Genomic DNA, 26,521 nt, shown 5'->3' on the forward strand with positions numbered 1-26,521 from the left:
CGCCGGATTCCGCGCGCCCAACTTCCGGCGCGCGTGGCGTGCGTTCCGATCCAGAGCGCTCGGCGAAGGTCTACGCGCCATCCCCAAGGTCCCCCCTGGATCGCCGGGTGAGTTTCCTATGCCTCTCAGTAAAGTTGCTTTACGGTTTGGTTTGGCGGATTTACTCTCAGGCATGAGATGAAACTATCTGAACCGGTTTGGCTGTAGGAATTGTCATCTCGTTTCCACATACCATGGGTGAAGGTTGGGCATGTGCTTTTTCAGTTTTAACTGAGGTTTACAACGGGTCTGTCATTTTCTCTGCTTTAGGTGTCAGGGCCCTTTTTGTACCTTTATGCTTTTTTTTATGTCATGCACCAGAATTGCATATTTTCTTGTTAATTCCGTTCTTTGTCTCTAGCAAGTTACTTAATCCCATTTTGCAGTTGGTTTCTATGTTGTGTTATTCACCAAGTCTTTTGAAATGGCTTTTCTCTGTTATGTTATCCATTCAGACGACTGAGGCCCAAGAAGGTTAAGTCCCTCCAGGTTTCCCAGCTAGTAAGTCTTAACCCAATCCCAGGTCTTCTGACTGAAGGGCTCCTAGCCTCTCCTGGATGTACATTCCCTCAGTCTTGAGTCCTAAAACTATTTCAGAGATCTATGGCGATAATCCTCTCACTGCCCCTGTAATTCACACTAATGTCTTCTCTAGATTTAAAGGTATATTTATTTCAAATATTTCAATACACATGGCAACTCTATGTTTTCCATTAACCATTTTCCTTTCTGAGATAACTTAGTAAATTTTTTTCTTCTTCATATTTTCAATTGTATCTGAAGCAAAATTGCTTCTGTTGGAATCTCACCCTCTGATCTGTGTGACCTGCAGCAAGTTACTTAACCTAACTGAACCTCAGATATGTTTATCAGAAAAGTGGATAGTAATCCTATCTGCCTCATAGAATTTTAAAATTAAAAGCTTTTAGAGTAGCATCTGGCAAGAAGTGCTCAAGAAGTGTTTTTATATTATCAATTTAGATTTTTCTTTAAATATGTATTCCTAGTATTTCATAAGTAACTGATTTCAGTTTTTCCTGTTACCAGTTTGCATTCTAATTAGATGTCTTCTGAAAATTAGTAAATGAATATGACAAATATGACAGATTATTCACTCTTTTGGCTTTCTAGAATTTCTATCCCTGAAGCATCAGTTTAGACAAAAGTAATCAAATGTAGCATGTTAGCATTCTTTTACTACTGAGTGTATGCACTTGTAATAATTACTTAAAAATAAATGGCATTTCAATTCTTACTATGCCTCATAAGGCACATTCTTAATTCCACCTTGTAAGATGCATAGAAATTGAATTGCAGACAGTAAGAGCTTAACCAAGGTCACATGCTAACTTGAGCGGAGAGATAGTTACCCATCCTGCTCAGCATCAGATGCCAGAACTAAGTGAGAGGTGTTTAAATTTGATTTTTGCCTTCTCCACCAATTTCCTTTGGGAGGAGGGGGCTGCTGCATCCCATGGGCTTAGCTGCCCTTTGGCACGTGGGATCTTCCGTTCCCCAACCAGGAATGGAACGCACATCCCCTGCATTGGAAGGCAGATTTTTAACCACTGGACCACCAGGGAAGTCCCTTTGCCAGCATATTGCACTTAAAAAAAAAAGATTTATTTACTTATTTGTATTTTTGGCTGCACTGGATCTTTTTTGCTTTTGCTTTCTCTAGTTGCAGAGAGCAGGGTCTACTCTTTGTTGTAGTGCATGGGCCTTTCATCATGGTGGCTTCCCTTGTTTTGGAGCAGGGGCTCTAGGGTGAGGGGGCCCAGAAGTGCTCCCAGGCTCTAGGATGCTAGCTCAGTAGTTGTGACACACATACAACCAATGCTCCAAGGCATGTGGGATCTTCCCATACTAGGGATCCAACCTGTGTCTCCTGCATTGGCAGGTAGAGTCTTCACCGCTACACCACCAGGGAAGCCCTGCACCAGCTTCTTAAATGGGGATCAGCAGACTATAGCTCTTGGTACCAATCCTTCCTACTACCTGTTTTTGTACAGCTCACTAAATAAGAATAATTTTTATGTTGTTAAATGGTGGCGGGGGGGGGAATGATATTTCTATGACAGTTATGCAAAATTCAAATTGCTATATCCATAAATAAAGTTTTACTGAAACCTAGCCACACTTAATTCTGTATAAACCTCTTACAGCTTCTTGTTGCTTAGAGCAGAAATAGGCAAACTATGACTACAGCCCATGCCTGTTTTGTATAAGTTTTTGCTGAGCATAGCCAGGCCACATTTGTCTCTTGTCCAAGGCTGCTCTTTGTGCTACAATGGCAAAGTTCAGTAATTGCAACAGAGACTATATGGCCATCAGAATTTATTTATTTATTTGGCTGCATTGGGTCTTCTTTGTGGTGCACAGGCTTCTCTCTAGCTGTGGCACTCAGCTGCAGCACAGTAGTATATTGTGCACGCCAGCTACACGGCATGTGGTGTCTTAGTTCCCTGGCCAGGGATCAAACCCATGTCGCCTGCATTGGAAGATGGATTCTTAACCACTGGAACAACATTAAGACTCATTTTTAACTGAGGTTTGATGGTTATTAAATCTTCTAAAAGTGAAGCTCTAGAAAGGGTGATTGTTGGTAGTTTTTGTTTTTTTTTAAATCAAGCTCTCTAGGCCAGTCTGCCTTATTTCTAAAGTACCACGCTAATCCTTAAGAGTACAGTCATATTTCTTAAATTATGAATCCCAGTTTAAAACGGTCAACTGTGGTTTTCTTTCTGCAGCTTTCATCTTCCTGCTGAATTCCTGCTTTGCAGATAGCGCAATGGCAGCCCGAGTACTTGTCATTGGCAATGGAGGACGAGAACACACGCTGGCCTGGAAACTTGCACAGTCTACTCATGTCAAACAAGTGTTGGTTACCCCAGGAAATGCAGGCACTGCCTGCTCTGAGAAGATTTCAAATACTGGTAATGACTTTTTTTAAGTAAAAGTGAACAATTGTAAATGATAAACTGTCAACCACATCTGTTCTTTGTAATAGTCAATTGCTGTTCAGATTTGAATGCTTTGCTTAACCCAAAAATGTATGTGGTAATTTGAATAGTTGCCATATGTTATAAATTTAAGGTATCCTGTTGTTCAGAGTATAGCGCTTCCTTACCTTAAATTAGTTTAAACCTTTAAAACATGTCTAATAAGAAAGTCACAAAGCAGTACCTAATACAGATTCAAGGTGTTTGGCTATGTATTTTGGGGAATGAAAAATTGTGCAGAGTAATTTGAGACTTCAACCAGATTAGGAATGGTGGCCCAGATACAGTGAAGTGGAAGAGTGCCTATAAAACCAGCTCATGCTCAGTATGTGGTTGATCCCAGTACTACTTAGAACTTCGTCGAGAAAGAAGATTTACCTCATTGGTAGGTTGGGAAAGTGAGGAAGGTCATAAAATCACCGTTCTATTCTTAGCTTAAACATCTTTGCACAAAGAGCCCCTGCCTGGCTGAGTTAGAAATAGCCTCCCAATTTACTTCACATCAGATTTGCCTAACTTTATTAGTTTGCTTGGATAGTCATAACCCAGTATTCCCATAGTGAAATAAAAGCATCCTAAGTGTAGGGACCCTATTTGTGTGTATGTCTTAACTCAGTGACTAGGACAGTTATCTAGCACATAGTAATTTTTAGTAAATCTTGAATGAAAGACATTTAAAAGGCCAGTTTCTGAGTATATTCTCTGATACACTGTTTTGTTTATAATCAACACTAGTGATATGAACGCTACAGTCAGGAGAGTACAGCTCTTGGGAAACTTCCTCAATTCTCTGTCACTGTAGTGATAACAGAGAATTCAGCTTTGTTGGTTAGCCTAATGTACTCTGCTCTGAATTTCTCATGGTGAAACTCTCCTGCAACACTAAAGGAAAATCATCAATTGATTGGCATACCAGAGTATAGTACTTAAACTTCAGCAAGACACTTACTTATTATACCTTAAACAAAGTATGTTTATATAAACAAGATGGGTTTGTTTCTTTTCTCTTTTCACAGACATCTCAATCAGTGATCATACTGCCCTTGCGCAGTTCTGCAAAGATGAGAAAATTGAATTCGTAGTTGTTGGACCAGAGGCACCTCTAGCTGCTGGTAAAGTTCATTTCTATTTATTGTTACGATTTATACTGTGCCAACAGGAGCTTGGAGATCATCTAATCTCATACATTTTACAGATGAGGTTTCCTAATACAACATTACCTTGGGAAAAGTTTTCACTCTCTTGAAATTTATGGATTCTAGGATTTTTTTCCTCCGAAGAATTACTACTCTGGATAATATAAATAATAATATGATTAAATTTGAATGAGAGATCAAATTTGCAGCCATGAGAAATATTTTATTTTTATTCTGCTCTGTCCATATATTTGAATATCACATAAATTTTTGTTGTACTTGACTCATGTGTAAATAGCATTTTGTTATATCCTGTAGAAAGCAAGAAAAATGTTCATGTTTCCTATTCTCTGCCATCTGCCTTATCTCAGTGTAGATTTAGTCTAATCCTAATGCTTCAGAATGAAAAGGCCCTGCACAGACCTGACTAAGGCTGCTTATTTTCATCACTAGGAATTGTTGGGAACCTGAACTCTGTGGGAGTTCGGTGCTTTGGCCCCACAGCACAAGCAGCTCAGTTAGAGTCCAGCAAGAGATTTGCCAAAGAGTTTATGGACCGACATGGAATCTCAACTGCAAGATGGAGAGCTTTCACTAAACCTAAAGAAGCCTGTGACTTCATTATGAGGTAGATAGAAGACAGCCTGTGAAGGGCAGTTATCTTGTTATCTTATTATGATATTGGAATGTATGAGTCACTGTTACAAGTTTATAGTAAGGTAATTCTAGGGGAAAACTCATAGAATATAGATTGCCTTTTTCCAACATCAAAATAAAATGAGATTCACTCTTGTGGCCTTGCAGAAGGATAAGCTTTTTAACAATTCTGCTGAATAGTTTATAGGGGGAAAGGATACATTTGGTTCTGTAGTCATGCACTGTTAGCCAAATTGACATAGTGGCATCTTACAACGTTGGAGAAGGCAATGGCACCCCACTCCAGTACTCTTGCCTGGAAAATCCCATGGACGGAGGAGCCTGGTAGGCTGCAATCCGTGGAGTCGCTAGGAGTCGGACACGACTGAGCGACTTCACTTTCACTTTTCACTTTCCTGCATTGGAGAAGGAAATGGCAACCCACACCAGTGTTCTTGCCTGGAGAATCCCAGGGACGGGGGAGCCTGGTGGGCTGCCATCTATTGGGTCACATAGAGTTGGACACAACTGAAGCGACTTAGCAGCAGCATCTTACAACATAAAGGGTATGGATTTTTTTTCATAGCTAGAGAGAAGAATCATCACTTGGCCTTCTGCCACCACTGTTCAATCCTAAATCTTGAAATTAAACATCCTGTTCTTTATTCTATGGAAAATAATGAGCAATAAGTGAATGTTCGAAGATACATGCCTTTGCCTTTTTTTTGTTGACACATCTAGCTACTTGGTATGTTTTTGTGTTCAGTTCAGTTGCTCAGTCATGTCCAACTCTTTGCAACCCCGTGAACTGCAGCACGGCAGGCCTCCCTGTCCATCACCAACTCCTAGAGTTTACTCATACTCATGTTCGTTGAGTTGGTGATGCCATCCAACCATCTCATCCCCTGTCAACCCCTTCTCCTCCCGCCTTCATTTTCCCAGCATCAGAGTCTTTTCAAATGAGTCAGTTCTTTGCATCAGGTGCCCCAAGTATTGGAGTTTCAGCTTCAACATCAGTTCTTCCAGTGAACATTCAGGACTGATTTCCTTTAGGATTGACTAGTTGGATTTCCTTGCAGTCCAAGGGACTCTCAAGAGTCTTCTCCAACACTACAGCTCAAAAGCATCAATTCTTTGGCGCTCAGCTTTCTTTGCAGTCCAACTCTCATATCCATGACCACTGGAAAAACCATAGCCTTGACTAGATGGACCTTTGTTGGCAAAGTAACATCTCTGCTTTTTAATATGCTGTCTAGGTTGATCATAACTTTTCTTCCAAGGAGCCAGCGTCTTTTAATTTCATGGCTGTGGTCACTATCTGCAGTGATTTTGGAGCCCAAGAAAATAAAGTCTGTCCCTGTTTCTGGTGTTTCCCATCTATTTGCCATGAAGTGATGGGACCAAATGCCATGATCTTTTTCTGAATGCTGAGTTTTAAGCCAACTTTTTCACTCTCCTCTTTCACTTTTCATTAAGAGGCTTTTTAGTTCTTCTTCGCTTTCTGCCATAAGGATGGTATCATCTCCTTGTCTGAGGTTATTGATATTTCTTCCAGCAATCTTGATTCCAGCTTGTGCTTCATCCAGCCCAGTGTTTCTCATGATTTACTCTGCATATAAGTTAAATAAGCAGGGCAACAATATACAGCCTTGTTGTACTCTTTTCCCGATTTGGAACCAGTCTGTTGTTCCATATCCACTTTATAATTGTTGCTTCCTGACCTGCACAGAAGTTTCTCAAGAGGCAGGTCGGGTGGTCTGGTATTCCCATCTCTTTCAGAATTTTCCACAGTTTGTTGTGATCTGCACACTCAAAGGCTTTGGCATAGTCAATAAAGCAAACGTTTTTCTGGAACTCTCTGGCTTTTTCAGTGATCCAGCAAATGTTGGCAATTTGATCTCTGGTTCCTCTGCCTTTTCTAAATCCAGCTTGAACATCTAGAAGTTCACAGTTCACCTACTGTTGAAGCCTGGCTTGGAGAATTTTGAGCATTACTTTGCTAGCGTGTGAGATGAGTGCAATTGTGTGGTAGTTTGCACATTCTTTGGCATTGCCTTTCTTTGGGATTTGGATGGAAACTGATCTTTTCGAGTTCTTTGGCCACTGCAGAGTTTTCCAAATTTGCTGGCATATTGAGTCCAGAACTTTGACAGCATCATCTTTCAAGATTTGGAATAGCTTAACTGGAATTCCATCACCTCTACTAGTTTTATTCATAATGATGCTTCCTAAGACCCACTTGACTTTGCATTCCAGGATGTCTGGCTCTAGGTGAGTGATGACACCATCGTGATTATCTGGGTCGTGAAGATCTTTTTTGTGTAGTTCTTTTGCGTATTCTTGCCACCTCTTCTTAATATCTTCTGCTTCTGTTAGGTCCATACCATTTCTGTCCTTTATTGTGCCCACCTTTACATGAAATGTTCCCTTAGTATCTCTAATTTTCTTGAAGAGATCTCTAGTCTTTCCCATTCTATTGTTTTCCTCTATTTCTTTGCATTGATCAGTGAGGAAGGCTTATGTCTCCTTGCTGTTCTTTGGAACTCTGCATTCAAGTGGGTATATCTTTCCTTTTCTCTTTTGCCTTTCGCTTCTCTTTTCAGGCCTCCTCAGACAACCATTTTGCCTTTTTGCATTTCTTTTTCTTGGGGATGGTCTTGATCCCTGCCTCCTGTACAATGTCACGAACCTCCTATCCATAGTTTTCGTTTTAGTTATTCTTATTTATTCTTTATTCTACGTTGAAGTTTATCGTTTTCTAGTAGCCAGATTCCTTGGACGTAACAATGTAGTTACTTTCTGTAAGTCTCCTGGGTCTCCAGGTCTACTCAACAGAAAAAACTACCAACAACAGTTTCTGACGTGTACTTGGAGCAGTTATGTATCCGTGCTTATACTGGTCCATGATTCACTACTTTGTATCTTAAAGATCTTTCCTTACCCATGCTATACTGCTGCTATTTCTTCTCCCAAAGATTTGTTGGTATGCTCTCAGGGTAGGTGAGAAAAGCAAAATCGTATGTAACGTCTGATCACAGGCAACTACAGAGGAATACAGAAGAAAAGAATCCTGATAAGAGGTGCATCAAAATGGTGTTAGCTGTTTTTTTAGTTGTTTTTAGTTTTTTTCTGCTTTTTAGTTGTTGCTATAGCATATCATCACAAAATCTGAAAGTATTTTAAACTTTTGAATCGTAAGGATTTACTGAATACTGAAACTTCCTCTGTCTTCACAGTGCAGACTTCCCTGCTTTGGTTGTGAAGGCCAGTGGTCTTGCAGCTGGGAAAGGGGTAATTGTTGCCAAGAGCAAAGAGGAGGCCTGTGAAGCTGTCAGAGAGATTATGCAGGTAAGTTGATCCTTTTGAAAAACTTTCATAATTTTCTAGTCACACTGGATAACTACTCCCAATTTTTCAAATACTTACAAATTCTTATCCTCAAGATGAGGAAAATGGGTAGTAGTTACTGTTTATAATACTATGTATTATAATCCATCTCTGTAAAAACAAGTATCTGTTCTTGGAGTCTCAAGTCTAAGAAAAGTGAAACAATGTTAATATATATTGCTTTTTATTTTAATATATTTTGCTTTTTTTTAATGAAAAAAAAGTATTTTTGGCTGTGCTGGGTCTCACTGCCATGCACAGGCTTTGACCGCAGGCTGACAGGTGGCCACTCCTCACTGTGGTGCCCCGGCCTCTCACTGTGGTGGCCTCTCCTGCTGCGGAGTGCAGACTCCAGGCACATGGGCTTCAGCAGTTGCAGCACACAGGCTCAGTAGTTATGCACGGGGGACTTAGCTACTCTGCATCATGCAGAACTCTCCGAGACCAGGTATTGAACTCGGGACCCCCATACTAGCAAGTGGATTCCCAATCACTGGACCACCAGGGAAGCCCCTAATGTTTTGCTTTTATGATCCATCTTGGTTGTTTTGGGTTTCTCCATCTTTTGGAAATCTGCTTTCACAGACACTACGGTATAATTACTATAACCAAATATAATTGTAATCGGAAATAAGAGTGAAGAAGTGATGATGAAAACATCTGTTTTTCTGTTGCTTTACTGAACCTGGAAAGGAGGCTACCCAGGAGGGTTCTAATGATGTATTCATTTCTTCTGTACCAGTGCTAACTCTACATCACTGCCACTTTAAAAATAGGAGACATTCATATGTTCCTATGTGGCTTTCAGAAAGGGAAAGAGAAATTATAAACTAGTGCATTGGTTCATTATAGAAATGGTGCAAAATGAAGCAGCTGATTAAATAAGTAATGAAAGCTTATAGTTTCTCTTTGTATTTTATCTCCAATAAGGGTAAAGCTTTCGGAGAAGCAGGAGAAACAGTTGTCATTGAAGAACTTCTTGAAGGAGAAGAGGTGTCTGTATGTATATCCATCTTTTGAACTTGTATAGAGTATACGCTGTGTTATCTGATCTATGATCCCCAAAAAAGGCTTGATTTGTTCTGGTTGCTTCAACCAAGAGCATAAACTGAGCAATACAAAGGAATTTGTATGTGTTTAGTATTTTGGATACAAATGAAAAAGTAATTTATCTTCTTTTAATCACCCCTAGTGTATCAGTAGGGGAACTGGACTTATATCACACATTATCTAAAGAGGGGGAAGGTTGAACTATTTTACTTTAGGGAGTAGCTTGACCTGCCCCTTGACCAACCTAGCTCAAAAATTATAGATCCTTCCGAATTGAATATACAAAATCTTTTGATACTTGATCTAGGAAAGTTATTTATGTTTTAAATCATTTTACTTAAAAAAAAAAATCTAACTGGAGTTAAGGTATGTATAGTTCTGCTTATGAAATTTTTTTTTTTTTTAACTTTTTGGCATGGAAGGTTAAGTGGACTGTTTGTTTTTTCTGCAGTGTCTGTGCTTCACTGATGGACGGACTGTGGCCCCCATGCCCCCAGCACAGGACCATAAGCGATTGCTGGAGGGCGATGAGGGCCCCAACACGGGAGGAATGGGAGCCTATTGTCCAGCCCCTCAGGTAGCCATCATTTGGTCTTTGCAAAGAACTCTTTGACATTTTTACTTTTTCAAGTTTGTTTTTGTTTTTTTCCTGTAAATGACATTACGAATCAGCAAATTGGTTTTCCTGATAAATGAAAAATATCTTTTATGGCCTCACTTTGGGACTAAACTTTTCTAAAAGCCTTTGTGAAACTAACTTTGTGGATTAAACAGATCCTTCCAGCCCCTCCTTTCTACACCCTGTTTTTACCCCTTGAGCCAGTTATAATCTGGAATTAATTATGCATCTTTTGGATATCCAGGGCCCAACAATAAGTGCTTAGTAAGAGTGGGTGTGTTACATCAAGAAGCAAGTCAGACTATCATTTCTTCTTCTCTTTCTACTATAATGGATAAAGTATGTTTCCACACAATTCCTGGACAGTTTTATGAAAAATCTGCATTGCTGCTGCTGCTAAGTTGGTTCAGTCGTGTCCGACTCTGTGCGACCCTATAGACGGCAGCCCACCAGGCTCCCCCGTCCCTGGGATTCTCCAGGCAAGAACACTGGAGTGGGTTGCCATTTCCTTCTCCAATACATGAAAGTGAAAAGTGAAAGTGAAGTCGCTCAGTCGTGTCTGACTCTTAGCGACCCCATGGATTGCAGCCCACCAGGCTCCTCCGTCCATGTGATTTTCCAGGCAAGAGTACGGGAGTGGGGTGCCATTGCCTTCTCCGAAATCTGCATTGAGTATATTATAAATAGCACTTAAAAAAATAGCACTTAGAAACTCTCATTTCCTTTCACTGATGATAGTTAAAATTGTGCTGATAACATGGTGCCCTTTCGATATTTTTCTTAACTAAAAGATTAAAAAACAAACATGGTTTACTTTAGACTCTATGTATTAAAACTACCATTTGGTGAAAATGATTTTAATATAAGAACTAACTCTAGCTCTAATTTTTGTAATTTTATAAACTCTAGATTTTCAACTTACAGGCTTATGAGGTATGCAGACTATATTGGAAGTATACAAAGGAGCCTCAATGTGGGTGAGGACTTTTTTAGTTTAATACCAATTACATTTAAATATTTCTCTGTATTCCCCAGGTTTCTAAGGATTTGTTGCTAAAAATTAAAAATAATATTCTTCAGAGGACAGTGGATGGCATGCAGGAGGAGGGTATGCCATACACAGGTAAGCACATGGATGTCATTGTGTACATGATTCATGGAGGAAGTTTACAGCATTTTCTCTTTTTTTAAACGACTTTTTTATTGACCATTGTTGTAACATTGGTTATGGTCATTCCAAAACCTTGAGTCTATATTCTAAATTTCATAGTCAAAATACCCGCCGCCGCCGCTGCCACTAAGTCGCTTCAGTCGTGTCCAACTTTGTGTGACCCCATAGATGGCAGCCCACCAGGCTCCGCCATCCCTGGGATTCTCCAGGCAAGAACACTGGAGTGGGTTGCCATTTCCTTCCCCCATGCATGAAAGTGAAAAGTGAAAGTGAAGTTGCCCAGTCGTGTCTGACTCTTAGCGACCCCATGGACTGCAGCCTACCAGGCTCCTCCATCCATGGGATTTTCCAGGCAAGAGTACTGGAGTGGGGTGCCATTGCCTTCTCCGAGTCACAGTACAATGTCTGCATTAACGATTTTTTTTTTCTTTTTTAATGAAGGTGTCCTCTATGCTGGTATAATGCTGACCAAGAACGGCCCCAAAGTTCTGGAATTTAATTGCCGTTTCGGTGATCCAGAGTGCCAAGTGAGTAAAAAAAGATGCGTGCTATTTTAATCTTAGGATTTTTCAGCCTTGAAATAATTATTACCTTTGAGAAATATAATGCAAATTCTGATATTTCAGTGAATAAAATGTCCCAGGAGAATTGAAATTTCTCTCAGTTGTCATACTGATTGTGTGTTTTCCAGGTGATCCTCCCACTTCTTAAAAGTGATCTTTATGAAGTGATTCAGTCTATCTTAGATGGCTTGCTCTGCACTTCTCTGCCTGTTTGGCTGGACAACTGTGCTGCCGTAACTGTGGTCATGGCAAGTAAAGGTTATCCAGGAGACTACACCAAGGGTGTAGAGATAACAGGTGAACATCAGGGAATGCAAGGTTGGGAGACAATGTGAACAGTACCGCAGTAGGCCTTTGTCCCATGGAAAGCTCCCTGTAAGGGTGTGAGGCCATCAGTATCTTTTCAGGGGTTCTTAACATAACTCTGTTGCTTATTGCTTGGATATGGGTGTCCAGATACCTAAAATTGCTGTATTTAGGAACTGCTATCCATTTCCCTTTCTGCACAATGAAGACTTACATGGGCCTAGCCAAGTTTACGGAGAATCACCCAGTCCTGCCTTTCTTGTCCATCCTCTGAGAGCCAGTAAGATAATAGGAATATATGAGTCAGAGGAACATAAGTTTAAACTACATAGGTTCAGGTCAGTTCATTCGCTCAGTGTTGTCCAACTCTTTGCAACCCCTTGAACCGCAGCACGCCTGGCCTCCCTGTCCACCACCAACTTGCAGAGTTTACCCAAACTCATGTCCATTGAGTCAGTGATGCCATCCAACCATCTCATCCTCTGTCATCCCCTTCTGCCTTCAATCTTAGGGTCTTTTCAAATGAGTCAGCTCTTTGCATGAGGTGGCCAAAGTATTGGAGTTTCAGCTTCAACATCAGTCCTTCCAATGAATATTCAGGACTGATTTCCTTTAGGATGGACTGATTGGATTTCCTTGCAGTCCAGGGGACTCTCAAGAGTCTTTTCCAGCACTACAGTTCAAAAACATCAATTGTTCGGTGCTCAGCTTTCTTTATAGTCCAACTCTCACATCCATATGTGACTACTGGAAAAACCATAGCCTTGACTAGACGGACCTTTGTTGACAAAGTAATGTCTCTGCTTTTTAATATGCTGTATCAAGGATGTTGTAAATTTGAAATATAAATTTCAGATTTCAGGATATGATCTCTGATCACAGATTAACCCCTCCCCCAGTTTGCAGTATACCCATAGTCACTTTGATGGCAGAATTAAAGTAGTTTCAGAACTATAGCCTTCTCTTTTGTTTCTCTTTATAGGAGGTGAGGCATCTATCAGTAGTTAAATGATTGTAACCAATTTATATATAACTCAGTGTTTTGTTTTGTTTGTTTGTTTGTTTTTTAACTCAGTGTTTTAAAATGGTAAATAAGTTCCAGACACCCTATTTACTGTCTTACCCAGACAGGAAGTCCATTGCCCTATAAATACCACACATGGTAACTGGGCAGTTAGGAACTGATTGCCTTTTAAAACAAAGAAAGGGAAGGAATAGAATCAAGGTCATTGTATTGGTAAAATTTCCCTAAAGTTTTAGTGACAAGTGTAATAGTTTCTGATGCCCCAATATTAGATGCTACTGATACCACCAGGTCAGGCAGCAACAGTTAGAACTGGACGTTGAACAACAGACTGGTTCCAAATAGGAAAAGGAGTATATCAAGGCTGTATATTGTCACCCTGCTTATTTAACTTCTATGCAGAGTACATCATGAGAAACGCTGGGCTGGAAGAAGCACAAGCTGGAATCAAGATTGCTGGGAGAAATTATCAATAACCTCACATATGCAGACACCACCACCCTTATGGCAGAAAGTGAAGAGGAACTAAAGAGCCTCTAGATGAAATTGAAAGAGGAGACTGACAAAGTTGGCTTAAAGCTCCACATTCAGAAAACTAAGATCATGGCATCTGGTCCCATCACTTCATGGCAAATAGATGGAGAAATAGTGGAAACAGTGTCAGACTTCATTTTTTTGGGCTCCAAAATCACTGCAGATGGTGATTGCAGCCATGAAATTAAAAGACGCTTACTCCTTGGAAGGGAAGGTTGTGACCAACCTAGATAGCATATTTAAAAGCAGAGACATTACTTTCCAACAAAGGTCCGTCTAGTCAAGGCTTATAGATGTGACAGTGAGATGCTGAAGAAAGCTGAGCCCCTAAGAATTGATGCTTTTGAACTGTGGTGTTGGAGAAGACTCTTGAGAGTCCCTTGGACTGCAAGATCCAACTAGTCCATCCTAAAGGAGATCAGTCCTGGGTGTTCATTGGAAGGACTGATGCTAAAGCTGAAACTCTAGTACTTTGGAGTTGTGCAAAGAGTTGACTCATTGGAAAAGACCCTAATGTTGGGAAGGATTGGGGGCAGGAGGAGAAGGGGACAACAGAGGATGAGATGGATGGATGACATCACCAACTCGGTGGACATGGGTTTGGGTAAACTCCAGGAGTCGGTGATGGACAGGGAGGCTTGGCATGCTGTGATTCATGGGGTCGCAAAGAGCGGGACACGACTGAGCGACTGAACTTAACTGATACCACCAAATATTTGGGTATCTATGACTAAATGCCCCTATCTTATAGAAACACCAAGAGAAGATATTATAAACCACTGTACTTCAATTTTTTTAAAAAACTTTTTTTTTAATTGATACAGAAAAAATTTAACATTACCAAATACAGTGCTAAAGAGAAAAGGAAAAGGACAAACTGAGGATATAAAAATTTTTTTTAATTAAGAGGTTATCTTTGTATGAATTGCCCACTGCATAATTTAGAAAATATAGTTTAGTAATATTTAAAAAGGAAAAGCAACCTTATCTAGTTGGCTGTGGTAAAGCAAAAAAATTCTTTACCTCTAAAGTAAAAAGTGATCAGGATTTATTCATTGATGTTTAAGTTTTTTACTTTTCAGGAGAAAATAACTGACTTCTAGTACCAAACTTTTCAGAGCTTGCCTTTTTTTTTCCCTTTATTGAAATAATCATTTTTACATGAGATCTATGATAAAAAGCTTTAGTGTAATACAGTTGTCACCCTAGAGCAGAACAGGCTGTTGTTAGAAGGAAGGTTCAATTTACTGTTATATCACATAATTCCTTTCTGTTAGGATTCTTGTGAAGATTCATTTAAATGAAATAAAGATTTTACTTTTAAAAAACCCTCTCGAATAAGCCACAGTGTATAATATTATTACTGTAATTGGTGTATCAAATATGCTTTCTCTTACAGGGTTTCCTGAGGCTCAGGCTTTAGGACTGGAGGTGTTCCAAGCAGGCACTGCCCTAAAAGATGGCAAGGTGGTGACTAACGGGGGTAGGGTCCTTACTGTCACGGCCATCAGGGAAAATCTCATCTCAGCTCTTGAAGAAGCCAGGAAAGGACTTGCCGCCATAAAGTTTGAGGGAGCTGTTTATAGGAAAGACATCGGCTTTCGAGCCATAGCTTTCCTCCAGCAGCCCAGGTAAACTTCTGACCCAGGTGATCATAGCACAGCTTTAAAACTGGCAGAGATGGTGATGTAGAAAACTCCACTGAACCTGAACAAAGGCATTCTGTATTTTGAACTCTGAAACTGGTCCAGTTTTGATTTGCATTTAGTCTGAATCAAAAGTATTAGTTATATTCAAATGAAATGGAAAAAACTTCGTGGTAGCTCATATTTGAAATGTGCTGTTAAAAGGTTTTTTTCACATTCTACATTTTAGGTGTATGCAATAAGCTGTCAATTATTCAAGAAAAATAGGGGAAGGGATTTTTATTCCTTGATTTATCATATATTTACGTATTACTGTTATATATCTTAGTTATCCTGATTTTGTCAAAAGAATTTGAGATGTAAATATTGGTTATCTTTACAGCTTTGATTATACTATAAATTTTACCACTTCATTTGGTCATTGCATTTATATTACTGAAGTGTATTTATAACTTCACTTATTGTCATATATAGCTATTCCTTTGTAAAATATGAATAAACTATTAACTGCTGATGTGGGTGTCTTGATCTTATCATAGTATGTTCATTGAGTTCATGTATGAGAAATACTTGTTTTAGGACAAAATGCGAGTAACATGCTAAAATTTTGTTTTTTTAACTTTTAAAATGAGTAGATTCTGGGCTTTCCTTGGTGGTCCAGCAGTTGAGAAGTCACCTTCCAGTGCAGGAGGGTGTACAGGGTTGATCCCTGATCAGGAAGCCAAGACCCCACATGCCTTGTGGCCAAAAAACAAAAACAAAAAACAGAAGCAGTATTGTAACAAATTCAATAATGACTTTAAAAATAATCCACATTTAAAAAAAAGAAATTAGATCCTATTGAAATTTCTAATCAGTAGAACTTCATTTCCTATCCTAGTGTGACCCTGGACTGCCAACTTTTTTGTAGTTAGCCGCCAAAAGTCTCAAATCTGTTTGTTCCCTGGCATCTTGTTTCTAATAAAACTAGAGGTATTTCTTTCGATATCCCTGAATCCCACTAGGCCAGTGTTGTTTTTGTAAGGCTAGATCACCAAAGTCACAGTGCCATTTAACATGACTGGGCTTCCCCAATGGCTCAGTGGGTAGAAAATCTGCCTACAGTGCAGGAGACATAGAAGACACTTTCAATCCCTGGGTCAGGAAGATCCTCTGGAGAAGGAAGTGGCAACCCACTCTAGTGTTTTTGCCTGGAGAATTCCACGGACAGAGGAGCCTAGTGGGCTACAGTCCATGGTGTTGCAAAGAGTCAGACAGGACTGAGCAAATGAGCACTAAATGGAATGCTCTAGCTTGTTGGCACTATTACAAAGATGGAAATGATGCATTGAATATCATTACCTGGTTTCGGTGGGGTTTTGGTGTGGGGGTTTTTTTGTTGTTGTTGTTGTTTTTGAGTTTTTAAAATCATTTCTTACAGTCTTTATAAGAAAACTGATACAGTTCTCTATTACTGCAGTAAGAGCTCAGTTTCATTATTAAGGGATTTCTTTCTAGAGTTCTTACCATCATAATTTTCACTTTTTTGACTCAGTTTTGGTACTCTTTCCTTCCCATACCAAAATTGAATAGAGAAAGGTTGTGGCCAAATGTTGATTTATTTACCTGCTTCTGACAGATACTTCTGGAAGAAATAGACAAGTTAGAGAAGTAGTTCCAAATAGTGATTATCAACTGGGGAGGTTGTTTAAACATATTTCAATTCCTAGGACCTGCCCTAGACCAGCCAAATTAAAATCTCTGGATGGGGCCAAGTACATTAGGGGATCTGAAAAATGCCTAATGAATATCTTCTGCTTTAAATAATAATTTAAGGTTAAAATTTTCCCTGGTGATGTCTTAGTTTATTTTTTGAACTTTTTAGGGGCCTGACTTACAAGGAATCTGGGGTAGACATTGCAGCTGGTAATATGCTGGTCCAGAAAATTAAACCTTTAGCGAAGGCCACCTCCAGACCAGGTAAGTCAGATCCTGTCCTTTGCTAGTTCATCAACCATGACAAACAGTGTATATTGATTTGGGGCTTCGTAGATAACTGAAGAAAATGTTCCAGACTAATGCCAAGTTGCTGTAAGTCTTGTCCTCTTTAAGCCAAACTCATAGTCTTCTGCTTTCTTACCTCTAATAGTAGGGAAAGCATTTCATATCCCTAATCTTAAACTCAAAAGGATGTGTCTGCCCCTTCAATATCTGCTTTCTTGATCAGTCCTTTGCTGTTGAAATGCAGCAAGAAACAAATTTTCTCTCCAACAGGCTGTGATGTTGATCTTGGAGGTTTTGCTGGTCTTTTTGATTTGAAAGCAGCTGGTTTCACTGATCCTCTTCTGGCTTGTGGAACAGATGGCGTTGGGACGAAACTGAAGGTAATCAGACACTTATGTGAGTAAAGGCCTTTTGTGAAAGATATGAATTTACTGTGTATCAAATATCTTTCTCCTCTTGACATATATGCACTAAAGAGAACCATACCAAATATTGTTTTGCTACAATGGCTACATGTTTCTAATAACGCAGTGTCTTTGAGAGTATATCTGGGACAAAAGAGAATAATTCTGGACCAAGTAGCTTATCAAAATTTAGTGTTCTTTTGTCTTTAGGTGTTCACAGCACTAGCCAAAAGTCATTATTTGTTAGCCTTCTCTGATAATTGACAAGATACAGTTTGGAACTTACTGTCTAATGCGGATGTTTATACCCTTCGGTAGATTGCCCAGCAGTGCAGTAAACATGACACCATTGGTCAGGATTTGGTTGCGATGTGTGTAAATGACATTCTGGCACAAGGAGCAGAGCCCCTCTTTTTCCTCGATTACTTTTCCTGTGGAAAACTTGACCTCCGTACTACTGAAGCTGTTATCACTGGGATCGCCAAAGCTTGTAAAAAGGCTGGATGTGCTCTCCTCGGTATGCACTTCCATTTTAATCACACACCCTCACCGCGTTTCAGCCCTGCGTATAAGCCTGATTGGTGACTAGTATAGCCAGCAAGACAAACTGTGTGCCACACGATGAGGCAAACAAAATACAGACAGCACCAGCTAAGGAAAATTTAAACCTCGGTGCCCCCAAACCCTCCCCTCGAGGGTCAGACTCACACTTCAACACCATCAGCCAGGGCTTGTCTTCCCCCCTGACCCTTGGCCCCTGTTTGACTCCCATGTCTCTCAGTGGCCTCCCGGACAGACAGGGCAGGGACTTGTTTCCTCCTTACGGCCCTGCAGCAGAGGCAGGTCAGTTCCTGGCATTCTGACTCTTTAATTTAAGCCTTCATTTCCCACAGAAATGACACTAAGGATAAAATGTACCCAAGGTTTATAGAACTATTGCAGGAGTACATACGTGAGGGTTTTAACAAGATAAATTTGTAGGTTGACCAGAGAACAAAACTACCTTTTTTACATCCCCATTTCTGTGGACAGGCCTATCCCAAAAGCCAAAATTGCCTTTCAACCATCTTTTAGAACCATTCCTGATTTAAATCTGCCTGCCTAGACCCTGTCTTTATGGGATATGGTGGTAATGTGAACTTGATGTATTTATTAGGCCAGGGCATTTAGAGTTAGGCAGACCTGATTAAATCACTCTTCTAAGCCTGTACCATTATTGGAACATGAGGTGATTGTAAAGATCAAATGTAGGTGAAAGCATTTCTGAAACTAAACTGCTAGAGAAATGGCGTTACGTCCGACTGAGCATTCATTCTGTAAAAATAACGATGTTTGGAGGCTATATTCACCCTTTGTGGAAATTAGTGCTATTTCCCCTGAAATCATGCTTGGTTGAGAGTTCTGTTAGATGGCCCTTAGAGAACATTTTACTGAATGTTTGCAGAATACAGCTTCCATTTAATTGTCCTTTTGAAGAGTAGCTGGTGTCAGTCACTACTTCCTAGACAGGTGTATAAACATTCAGTGATTTCTTTGTTCTTGTTTTCTCTTCCTGCCAGGAGGTGAAACGGCAGAGATGCCTGACATGTACCCTCCTGGAGAGTATGATCTAGCTGGTTTTGCCGTTGGCGCCATGGAGCGGGATCAGAAACTTCCTCAACTGGAAAGAATCACGGAAGGAGACGCTGTTATTGGAATCGCTTCATCTGGTCTTCACAGCAACGGATTCAGCCTTGTGAGGAAAATTGTAGCAAAATCTTCTCTCGAGTACTCTTCTCCAGCACCTGGTGGCTGTGGTGACCAGACCTTAGGTACACACGCTCACGTTTAAACTCTCCTACTTGGAAATGTCTGAGCAGCCAGTCACTAGGGTTAGGCTGATTTCATTACTTAAAGTACTCTTAATACTAAGAGTATTAAGTACTAAAGTACTCTTAATACTAAGTACTCTTAATACTTAGGCTGTGGTTTGGCTGCTTAGACATTATAGAACAGGTGTATCTGGCAGGGTCACAGTCCTCCTCTGTTTCAGAATTATTTTTTATGTATGCTTTGGTTTCATTTCATAGACTTAAGTTTTTATCTTATCTTCCCAATATACAGGTGACTTACTTCTAACCCCAACCAAAATCTACAGCCGCTCACTGTTACCTGTCCTGCGTTCAGGACGTGTTAAGGCCGTTGCACATATTACTGGTGGAGGATTACTGGAAAACATCCCCAGAGTCCTCCCTCAGAAATTGGGGGTGAATTTAGGTAAGATCACTAAAAGGAAATTTTGCTCAGAAAACTATTAGAAGAAAAAATACATTATGGAAGGAAACTCTTTGGGTAGTTTAAATACATATAGGATTATACCCAGAAATTATTCATCATTTGGACTTCTTGTGGAAAAAATAGGACTGACCCTTTACCATATCTTTTCACTTCATTGGCCATGTTTATAAGGCATAGACCAAGTGAAGTTGCTCAGTCATGTCTGACTCTGCGACTGCATGGACTGTAACCTACCACGCTCCTCCGTCCATGGGATTTTCCAGGCAAGGGTGGGTTGCCATTTCCTTCTCCAGGGGATCTTCCCCACCCAGGGATCGAACCCAGGTTTCCTGCATTTTAGGCAGATGCTTTACCGTCTGAGCCATAAGGGAAGTCCTACATATAAGGCATACTACTACTAAGTCACTTCAGTCATGTCCGACTCTGTGTGACCCCATAGACGGCAGCCCACCAGGCTCCCCCCTCCCTGGGACTCTCCAGGCAAGAACACTGGAGTGGGTTGCCATTTCCTTCTCCAATGCATGAAAGTGAAAAGTGAAAGGGAAGTCGCTCAGTCGTGTCTGACTCTTCACGACCCCATGGACTGCAGCCTACCAGGCTCCTTCGCCCATGGGATTTTCCAGGCAAGAGTACTGGAGTGGGGTGCCATTGCCTTCTCCCACATATAAGGCATACAGCCCTGTAATTGACTTATATCAGATGAAATTTTCTAAGCAGATTCTCCAGAGGGTTGGTAAGCTTAAGCTCTGTCAAGATAGAATCAGGAACTTGCTGGGAGGGAAAGGGAAGTGGTAGTTATTAAATAGTCCATGTGCGGGATAAAGAGGACCCAAACCAAGGCATTGTGAAGAGAGACAGAAGAATCATTGTGTACTTAGCATGAAAAAAGAAGTCCCAGGTTTCTGGTTTAGTGGGTGCATAGGTGGGAACATGCATAGAAAGGAGAAGAGTAGATTTGAATAGAGAATGAGAATGCAGTGTTTTAAGTCTTTGACATGTTCATTGCAGTATTTCTGTGGGAAGTTAAAACAGTCTGAATCAGGGAGTAAACCATGTGAACGTATCAATTCCAAGCAAGGTTTTCAACATGACACTGGTTAGCAATGTCAAAAAGCAACTTGAGAGGGTAGATTCCACCCCCCAGATTATTGGCACAAGGGATGATAGCAGAGATACAGAGACAATAAGTGAAGATTGCTGTTTCAAGAAACTTATTGGTTGGGAATTCCCTGGTGATCCAGTGGTTATGAGTCAGCACTTCACTGTGGTGGCCTCATTTCAGTCCCTGGTCCAGGAACTCAGATCCTGCAAGCCATGCAGTGGGGCCAAAAAAAAAAAAAGTTTTTAAACAGACCTAAGTCTAGCTTGTTTGTTGTTTTTGTTTTATTTTTTGGCCCCACTGCACAATTTGCATGATCTTAGTTCCTTTAACAGGAATTGAACCTGGCACGTCCTAATCACTGGACTGACAGGGGGTTCCCTAAATTTTAAAATAAATGCAGAGGGGCAGAGTATTGCTCTTAAACTTTCTATATAGCATAAGTTTTCTACAGTAGTAGCTGTATTTCCTCTAAGTCTGTATATAAGCCACTAGTTTTGCATCAAACTTAGGGTGTGTTTTGGTCATCGCTAAGATCCAACTAGACATTCTCAGAGGATAGTATGCCAGCCTTTACTGGAATTCAGCCCCATTAGAGCATCTCTTTCATCAGGGAATTTCTAAGGATCTAGTTAGTTAATGCAGCACAAAACTAATTGAGCAAAAATTTGCTCAATTGTGAATATTGGCCAAGTGTGACACAAAAGTGTTCTTAATGCCTTAGTACAGATGGATCCCCAGAAAGCTTCTGAAAGGCCAGTTAGTAGTTTCTCCTTATATAAAATAGCTGTCCTGGTTTTAATTTCCATAATTTTGTAAATGTGCATGCTTTTATACTTTGGGTCAACAGTAGATTAAGGAACAATTCTTGCCTGTTTTTAGATGCCCAGACCTGGAGGGTCCCCAGGATCTTCTCATGGTTACAGCAGGAAGGCCACCTCTCTGAAGAGGAGATGGCCAGAACATTTAACTGTGGGATTGGGGCTGCCCTCGTGGTATCAGAGGACCTGGTGAAGCAGACTCTGCAGGATATTGAGCAGCACCAGGAAGAAGCCTGCGTGATCGGCAGAGTGGTTGCATGTCCCGAGGGTAACCTCTTCCTTCAGTGGCTCTTAGATCTATAACCTTCAATATAACTGTGCCCTGCCTTAGGAGCTCTGCCTACCCATTGCTATGGCAACTATCTTTACACAGCTGTCACGTGGAAACATCCCAGCCAGTAATACCACGCGTCTCTTCATTTCTGCCTCAGGGTCTAACCCCTGTGTGTAGCAGTCACACGCACAACCACACCCTGCAGGAAGCAACCCTTGATCAGTGGGGTGAGAGATAATGAGTCAGCACCCACTTGAGAAACAGAAGGAGGGAGCGGTTCTAGGCACAGTCTGTCTACATGCCTCCTTTGAGGGTCCCTAGGATCAAGCCCAAGTTGCCCACTGCGGTGACCAGCTGAATAGCACACTCAGTATGAGTCTTCCCCATCACCATCCCCTGTCACTTCCCAGAGCAATCTCTCACGTGAGGACTTGGGTCAGGCTCTGCTTTGTGGCACAACTCAATTCGAGGAGCAGTGAGCAAGCACCCTGATGAGCCTGTATTACCCGAAACTCTGTTAGAAGCACTAGAAATTGGCAGAATGGCAGAAAACCCATTCAGATTCTCTAACAGAGATGTCAAGACTTGCTAATTTTGCCTTTCATTCCTTTACTGTGTAGGTTTCATTTTCAGGCAGGCTCTCCAAATACCCATAAGATGTCTTGAGCCCACATCCTTCAACTCACATTGCACTAAGAGAGGCCCTCTCTTTCTCAACATCCTATATCAAACCTTTGAATGGTCTTGCTTGTTCACATGCCTACCCTTGAAGCTGAGAGGTCATAGCACTAGTGTGGATGGAAGATTTACAGGAGAAGGGAGAGAACACTGGCAGGCACTAACATATCCACTTTATCTACAGTGCTGTAGCTTTTAGTTGAAGTGGGCAGTGTCCGCCTTCAGAAAGTTTCTATGAGTGAGTAATGATAAGTAAAACAAACTTACTATTTGTTTTAATCGTGCATATTTTGAGAATAAAATAACAGCGTTCTAAAGTGTTTTTAAAACACTTCTCTTTCCATATTACTGTTAATTCAAAGTTGTTCTTGATTTACTTATTGAGTACATTTGCACCAAAGGTTCTCCTCGTGTGAAAGTCGAGCATCTGATTGAAACCATGCAAATAAATGGATCAGTATTGGAGAATGGAACCCTGAGAAATCATTTCTCTGTTCAACCAAAAAAGGCAAGAGTAGCTGTCTTAATTTCTGGGACAGGTGAGACATGGCTCCCTCTTTACTACAGAGCTGTAGATATGCTCTTCGTTTTCTCCCGTTCTTCCCCCTAAAAAAACCTCCAACTGTGAGAACACTGTTAGTAGAATAGGGCTGAGGATTGTTAAGGAATGTTAGCTATTCTGCATCCTCAGTCCTTCCACTTTTCTCAGGCATTTTAGACAGCTTCTAAAGGAAAATTAGAGGGTGTTGGGAAGATGGTTGAAGAGAGAGAAGCTTTTCTAGATAAAATGCAAATTGTAACTTTTCAATTGTAGCTTTATAGTTGAAAAGTCTTAAGACAGTTGAGGCTTTTTTTAATTGTCAACAGTAATTTAGTACAAAATTTTCATTTGCCTCTTGTGGGCAGAGGGGTAAAGTAATAAGAGCATTGTTTTCTCTCATATGGATGGATACAGCACGATTTTTTGGCTTATGGGGTTGAACCCAGGCCTTTGGCAGTAAGTGGACAGAGTCCTGACCGCTGGACCACCCAGCAGTTCCCACCACTGTTTTAAGTGACTTTGCTATGAACATTCTTGTAAATACAGTAGGTTCATAAGTACATATCAGATTCTTTCTTTAAATTACATTATCAGAAATATAAATGCTTTACAAGTCTATTTTAAGGTTTCAGTATACTTTAGACCCGAGTTGATGGTAAAGCAAAATGATTGTAAGAGGTCAGTCATAGTGGTTTATTCTTCTTGAAAGTGTTCGGGTTTTTTTCTTGTTTAATTAAGCAGCTTGTTCCTCATCCTTCAGTTTTAACATGTGTTGAACTGTTTCTACTGCTATGCTCAATCATATTTTGTGCTTATGTTTTCATGAGATACTAATCCATTATTCCAAGAGGAAGGAAATGTAAAAGCTTCACATATTTTGCCAATCTTTACCAAGACATTTTTATTCAAAAACCTTGACCATTCCCTATTTGAAGTATGTAAACCTTTTAAAGAAGTATGCCTTCACCTGTGTTTTTTTGCCTTTTTTCAGGATCGAACCTCCAAGCTCTCATAGACAGCACTAGGGAGCCAAGTAGCTTGGCACACATTGTCATTGTGATCTCCAACAAAGCTGCAGTGGCTGGCTTAGATAAAGCAGAAAAAGCCGGGATTCCCACGAGAGTAAGTTACTTTGAAAAGTATCTTTACAGATTATTCAAGCTCATAATCTGCCCCTAAATGTTCTTAAGACATCTGGATTTGGGGTAGCTACTAGGCTTGCCTTTCCATTCTGGTTCATTCCTTCATTCTTGATATCACATTTGTCTTCAGATGGTCAATGTAGTCTATTTATAGGTTGGATTTTAAATTATTTTTGGTTAATTTGTTGGAGACAGATGGTACTTACCCATTTCTCTTCTAGGTAATTAATCATAAATTATATAAAAATCGTGCAGCATTTGACACTGCAATTGACGAAGTCCTTGAAGAGTTCTCCACAGACATAGTCTGTCTTGCAGGATTCATGAGAATTTTGTCTGGCCCCTTCGTCAGAAAATGGAATGGTAAGTAAAAAACTGTTTGATACCACATTGAGAAATCAACTGAAAATGACTCTAGGGTGGTTAATTTACCAAACCATTCCAGGCATGAGAGATCTACTATGACATTTTATTTTGACATACATAATAATTGAATTTCCTTTGCCTTTAGCCCAGAGAATGACCCAGTGATGACTTCTTATCCTTCTTCATCAGTTTTCTTTGGTGTGCTATAATTATGTTTTCTAAGATAGCTTAGATTGCTTTCACATTAATACAAATATAATTTCATCTTCTGGATAAATACTGGGAGGAGACTTTTTTCCTTGTTTAGAAGTGTGAACCACTGCCAGAAAATGGCAAAGAAGGTACTATTGTCAGATTTCACAGGATCCGCTGTTAATGTCAAGAGCCCTATAAGCCAGAGTAGACCCCTTCCCATCCAGCTTTGAGTTACTGCCGGCACCTGTTCAGAGTCCCTCATTGTGTCTTCATATGTGCAAGGCAGAAACCTGCTGCTCCCAGGGCCTCCTTGGATGAAAACGGGTATTTCACTTTTCCTCATTTCTGTCTTTGACAATGAAAACACCCAACCTAGAGAAAGCTTGCTCATGTTGACTCCTGATTCTAGACAGGAAAGTGTATATTCCAGATTCTGACCACATTTTAATTAATTTCCAGGGAAAATGCTCAATATCCACCCATCCTTGCTCCCTTCGTTTAAGGGTTCAAATGCCCATGAACAAGTCCTGGATGCTGGGGTCACAGTCACCGGGTGCACCGTGCACTTTGTAGCTGTGAGTATGGCTCGTGATTAGTATTTGAATGTCAGTTGCACTTGCCAGAGGTAACGTTCAAAACTTCTGCTTTCTTTTCCAGGAAGATGTAGATGCCGGTCAAATTATCTTACAGGAAGCCGTTCCAGTGAAGAGGGGTGACACTGTTGAAACTCTATCTGAGAGAGTAAAATTAGCAGAACATAAAATATTTCCCTCAGCCCTCCAGCTGGTGGCCAGTGGAGCTGTACGGCTTGGAGAAAATGGCAGAATCTGTTGGGTCACAGAGGACTGAAGCGTCATCCCCCGGGAATGGAGACAGCTGAGAGCATTGTAGGTGCTGCAGGGGGACTTTTATCCTGGACTCCACCTAAAAGATGTGTGAGACATCTGTGTGTTGCCTCCAGTGGTCTTTCAGGTTTTACCTGTCTGGGGCCTTCTTGTTCATAATCAAACTAGGCCTTCAGAATTCCTTTTACTTTCAGCCAAGTATTATACCAAAACTTAGTCTTTTCTTTTTCAAAGAGCTAACAAGTCTAAAAAGTTAGTATCTTGTCCTCATATTGTATATCTGTACTAATTTGAATTGAGACTTCTCGATTTATTCTGATCATAAGTTGTTATCATAAAATTTCTGGGTAGTTCCCATTGAGGGATAGTGTTCTCTGTGCTTTGAAGAATCATTACACTTTCCTGTAATAATTGACGATTTCTATAATACCCAGATTTCAGCTTCACAGTTTGGGAGGATACAAGGCAATCTACTCAGACCAGTAAAGCGTTTATTTTTTTTTTTTAATGTTATTTAATTATTGCAATAGTAATTTTCTGTTTTTCATAACATGTACAGATTCCACAGTGTTATGGATTAAACAGTCTTCTGTCTAAAAAGCATTTATATTACTGTTTATTTATATTACTGTATATAAAAAAGAGTTACTAGTAAGTTTAAACAATTAACATACTGGTTACACTAAATTTTGAAATACAACTGAGAATTGTCATTGCTTTTACCGAGTGAAGCAGACCCTTCCTCCTTATGATCTTTTCTCTTCTCTCCCTCTTCTTTTCAAT

General features: G+C 40.3%; 1 protein-coding gene across 1 annotated transcript; it reads left to right on the top strand.

Annotated features, from left to right (window-relative positions):
* Positions 1 to 26,341, top strand: GART (phosphoribosylglycinamide formyltransferase, phosphoribosylglycinamide synthetase, phosphoribosylaminoimidazole synthetase). Its single transcript, XM_027565919.1, has 22 exons — positions 1 to 107; positions 2,790 to 2,975; positions 4,058 to 4,153; positions 4,631 to 4,805; positions 8,050 to 8,161; positions 9,131 to 9,199; positions 9,702 to 9,827; positions 10,905 to 10,992; positions 11,482 to 11,567; positions 11,732 to 11,900; positions 14,867 to 15,098; positions 16,978 to 17,072; positions 17,367 to 17,476; positions 17,819 to 18,017; positions 19,060 to 19,311; positions 19,604 to 19,756; positions 21,759 to 21,965; positions 23,051 to 23,188; positions 24,182 to 24,312; positions 24,554 to 24,695; positions 25,353 to 25,468; positions 25,551 to 26,341. Exons 2-22 carry the CDS (start codon positions 2,831 to 2,833, stop codon positions 25,740 to 25,742), a joined length of 3,033 nt encoding a protein of 1,010 aa, XP_027421720.1. The 5' UTR covers positions 1 to 107; positions 2,790 to 2,830; the 3' UTR covers positions 25,743 to 26,341.
* The last annotated feature ends 180 nt before the right edge of the window (positions 26,342 to 26,521 follow it).

The sequence above is a fragment of the Bos indicus x Bos taurus genome, chromosome 1 (genome assembly GCF_003369695.1).
Source record: "Bos indicus x Bos taurus breed Angus x Brahman F1 hybrid chromosome 1, Bos_hybrid_MaternalHap_v2.0, whole genome shotgun sequence".
In the NCBI taxonomy this organism is placed as follows: domain Eukaryota; kingdom Metazoa; phylum Chordata; class Mammalia; order Artiodactyla; family Bovidae; genus Bos; species Bos indicus x Bos taurus.

Coding starts and splice junctions, on each gene's coding strand:
- GART (XM_027565919.1), top strand. CDS start 2,831: ATGGCAGCCCGAGTACTTGTCATTGGCAATGGAGGACGAGAACACACG. Junction 9,200..9,701: donor TTGAAGGAGAAGAGGTGTCT/GTATGTATATCC, acceptor TTTTTTCTGCAG/TGTCTGTGCTTCACTGATGG. Junction 17,477..17,818: donor GCGTTGGGACGAAACTGAAG/GTAATCAGACAC, acceptor ACCCTTCGGTAG/ATTGCCCAGCAGTGCAGTAA.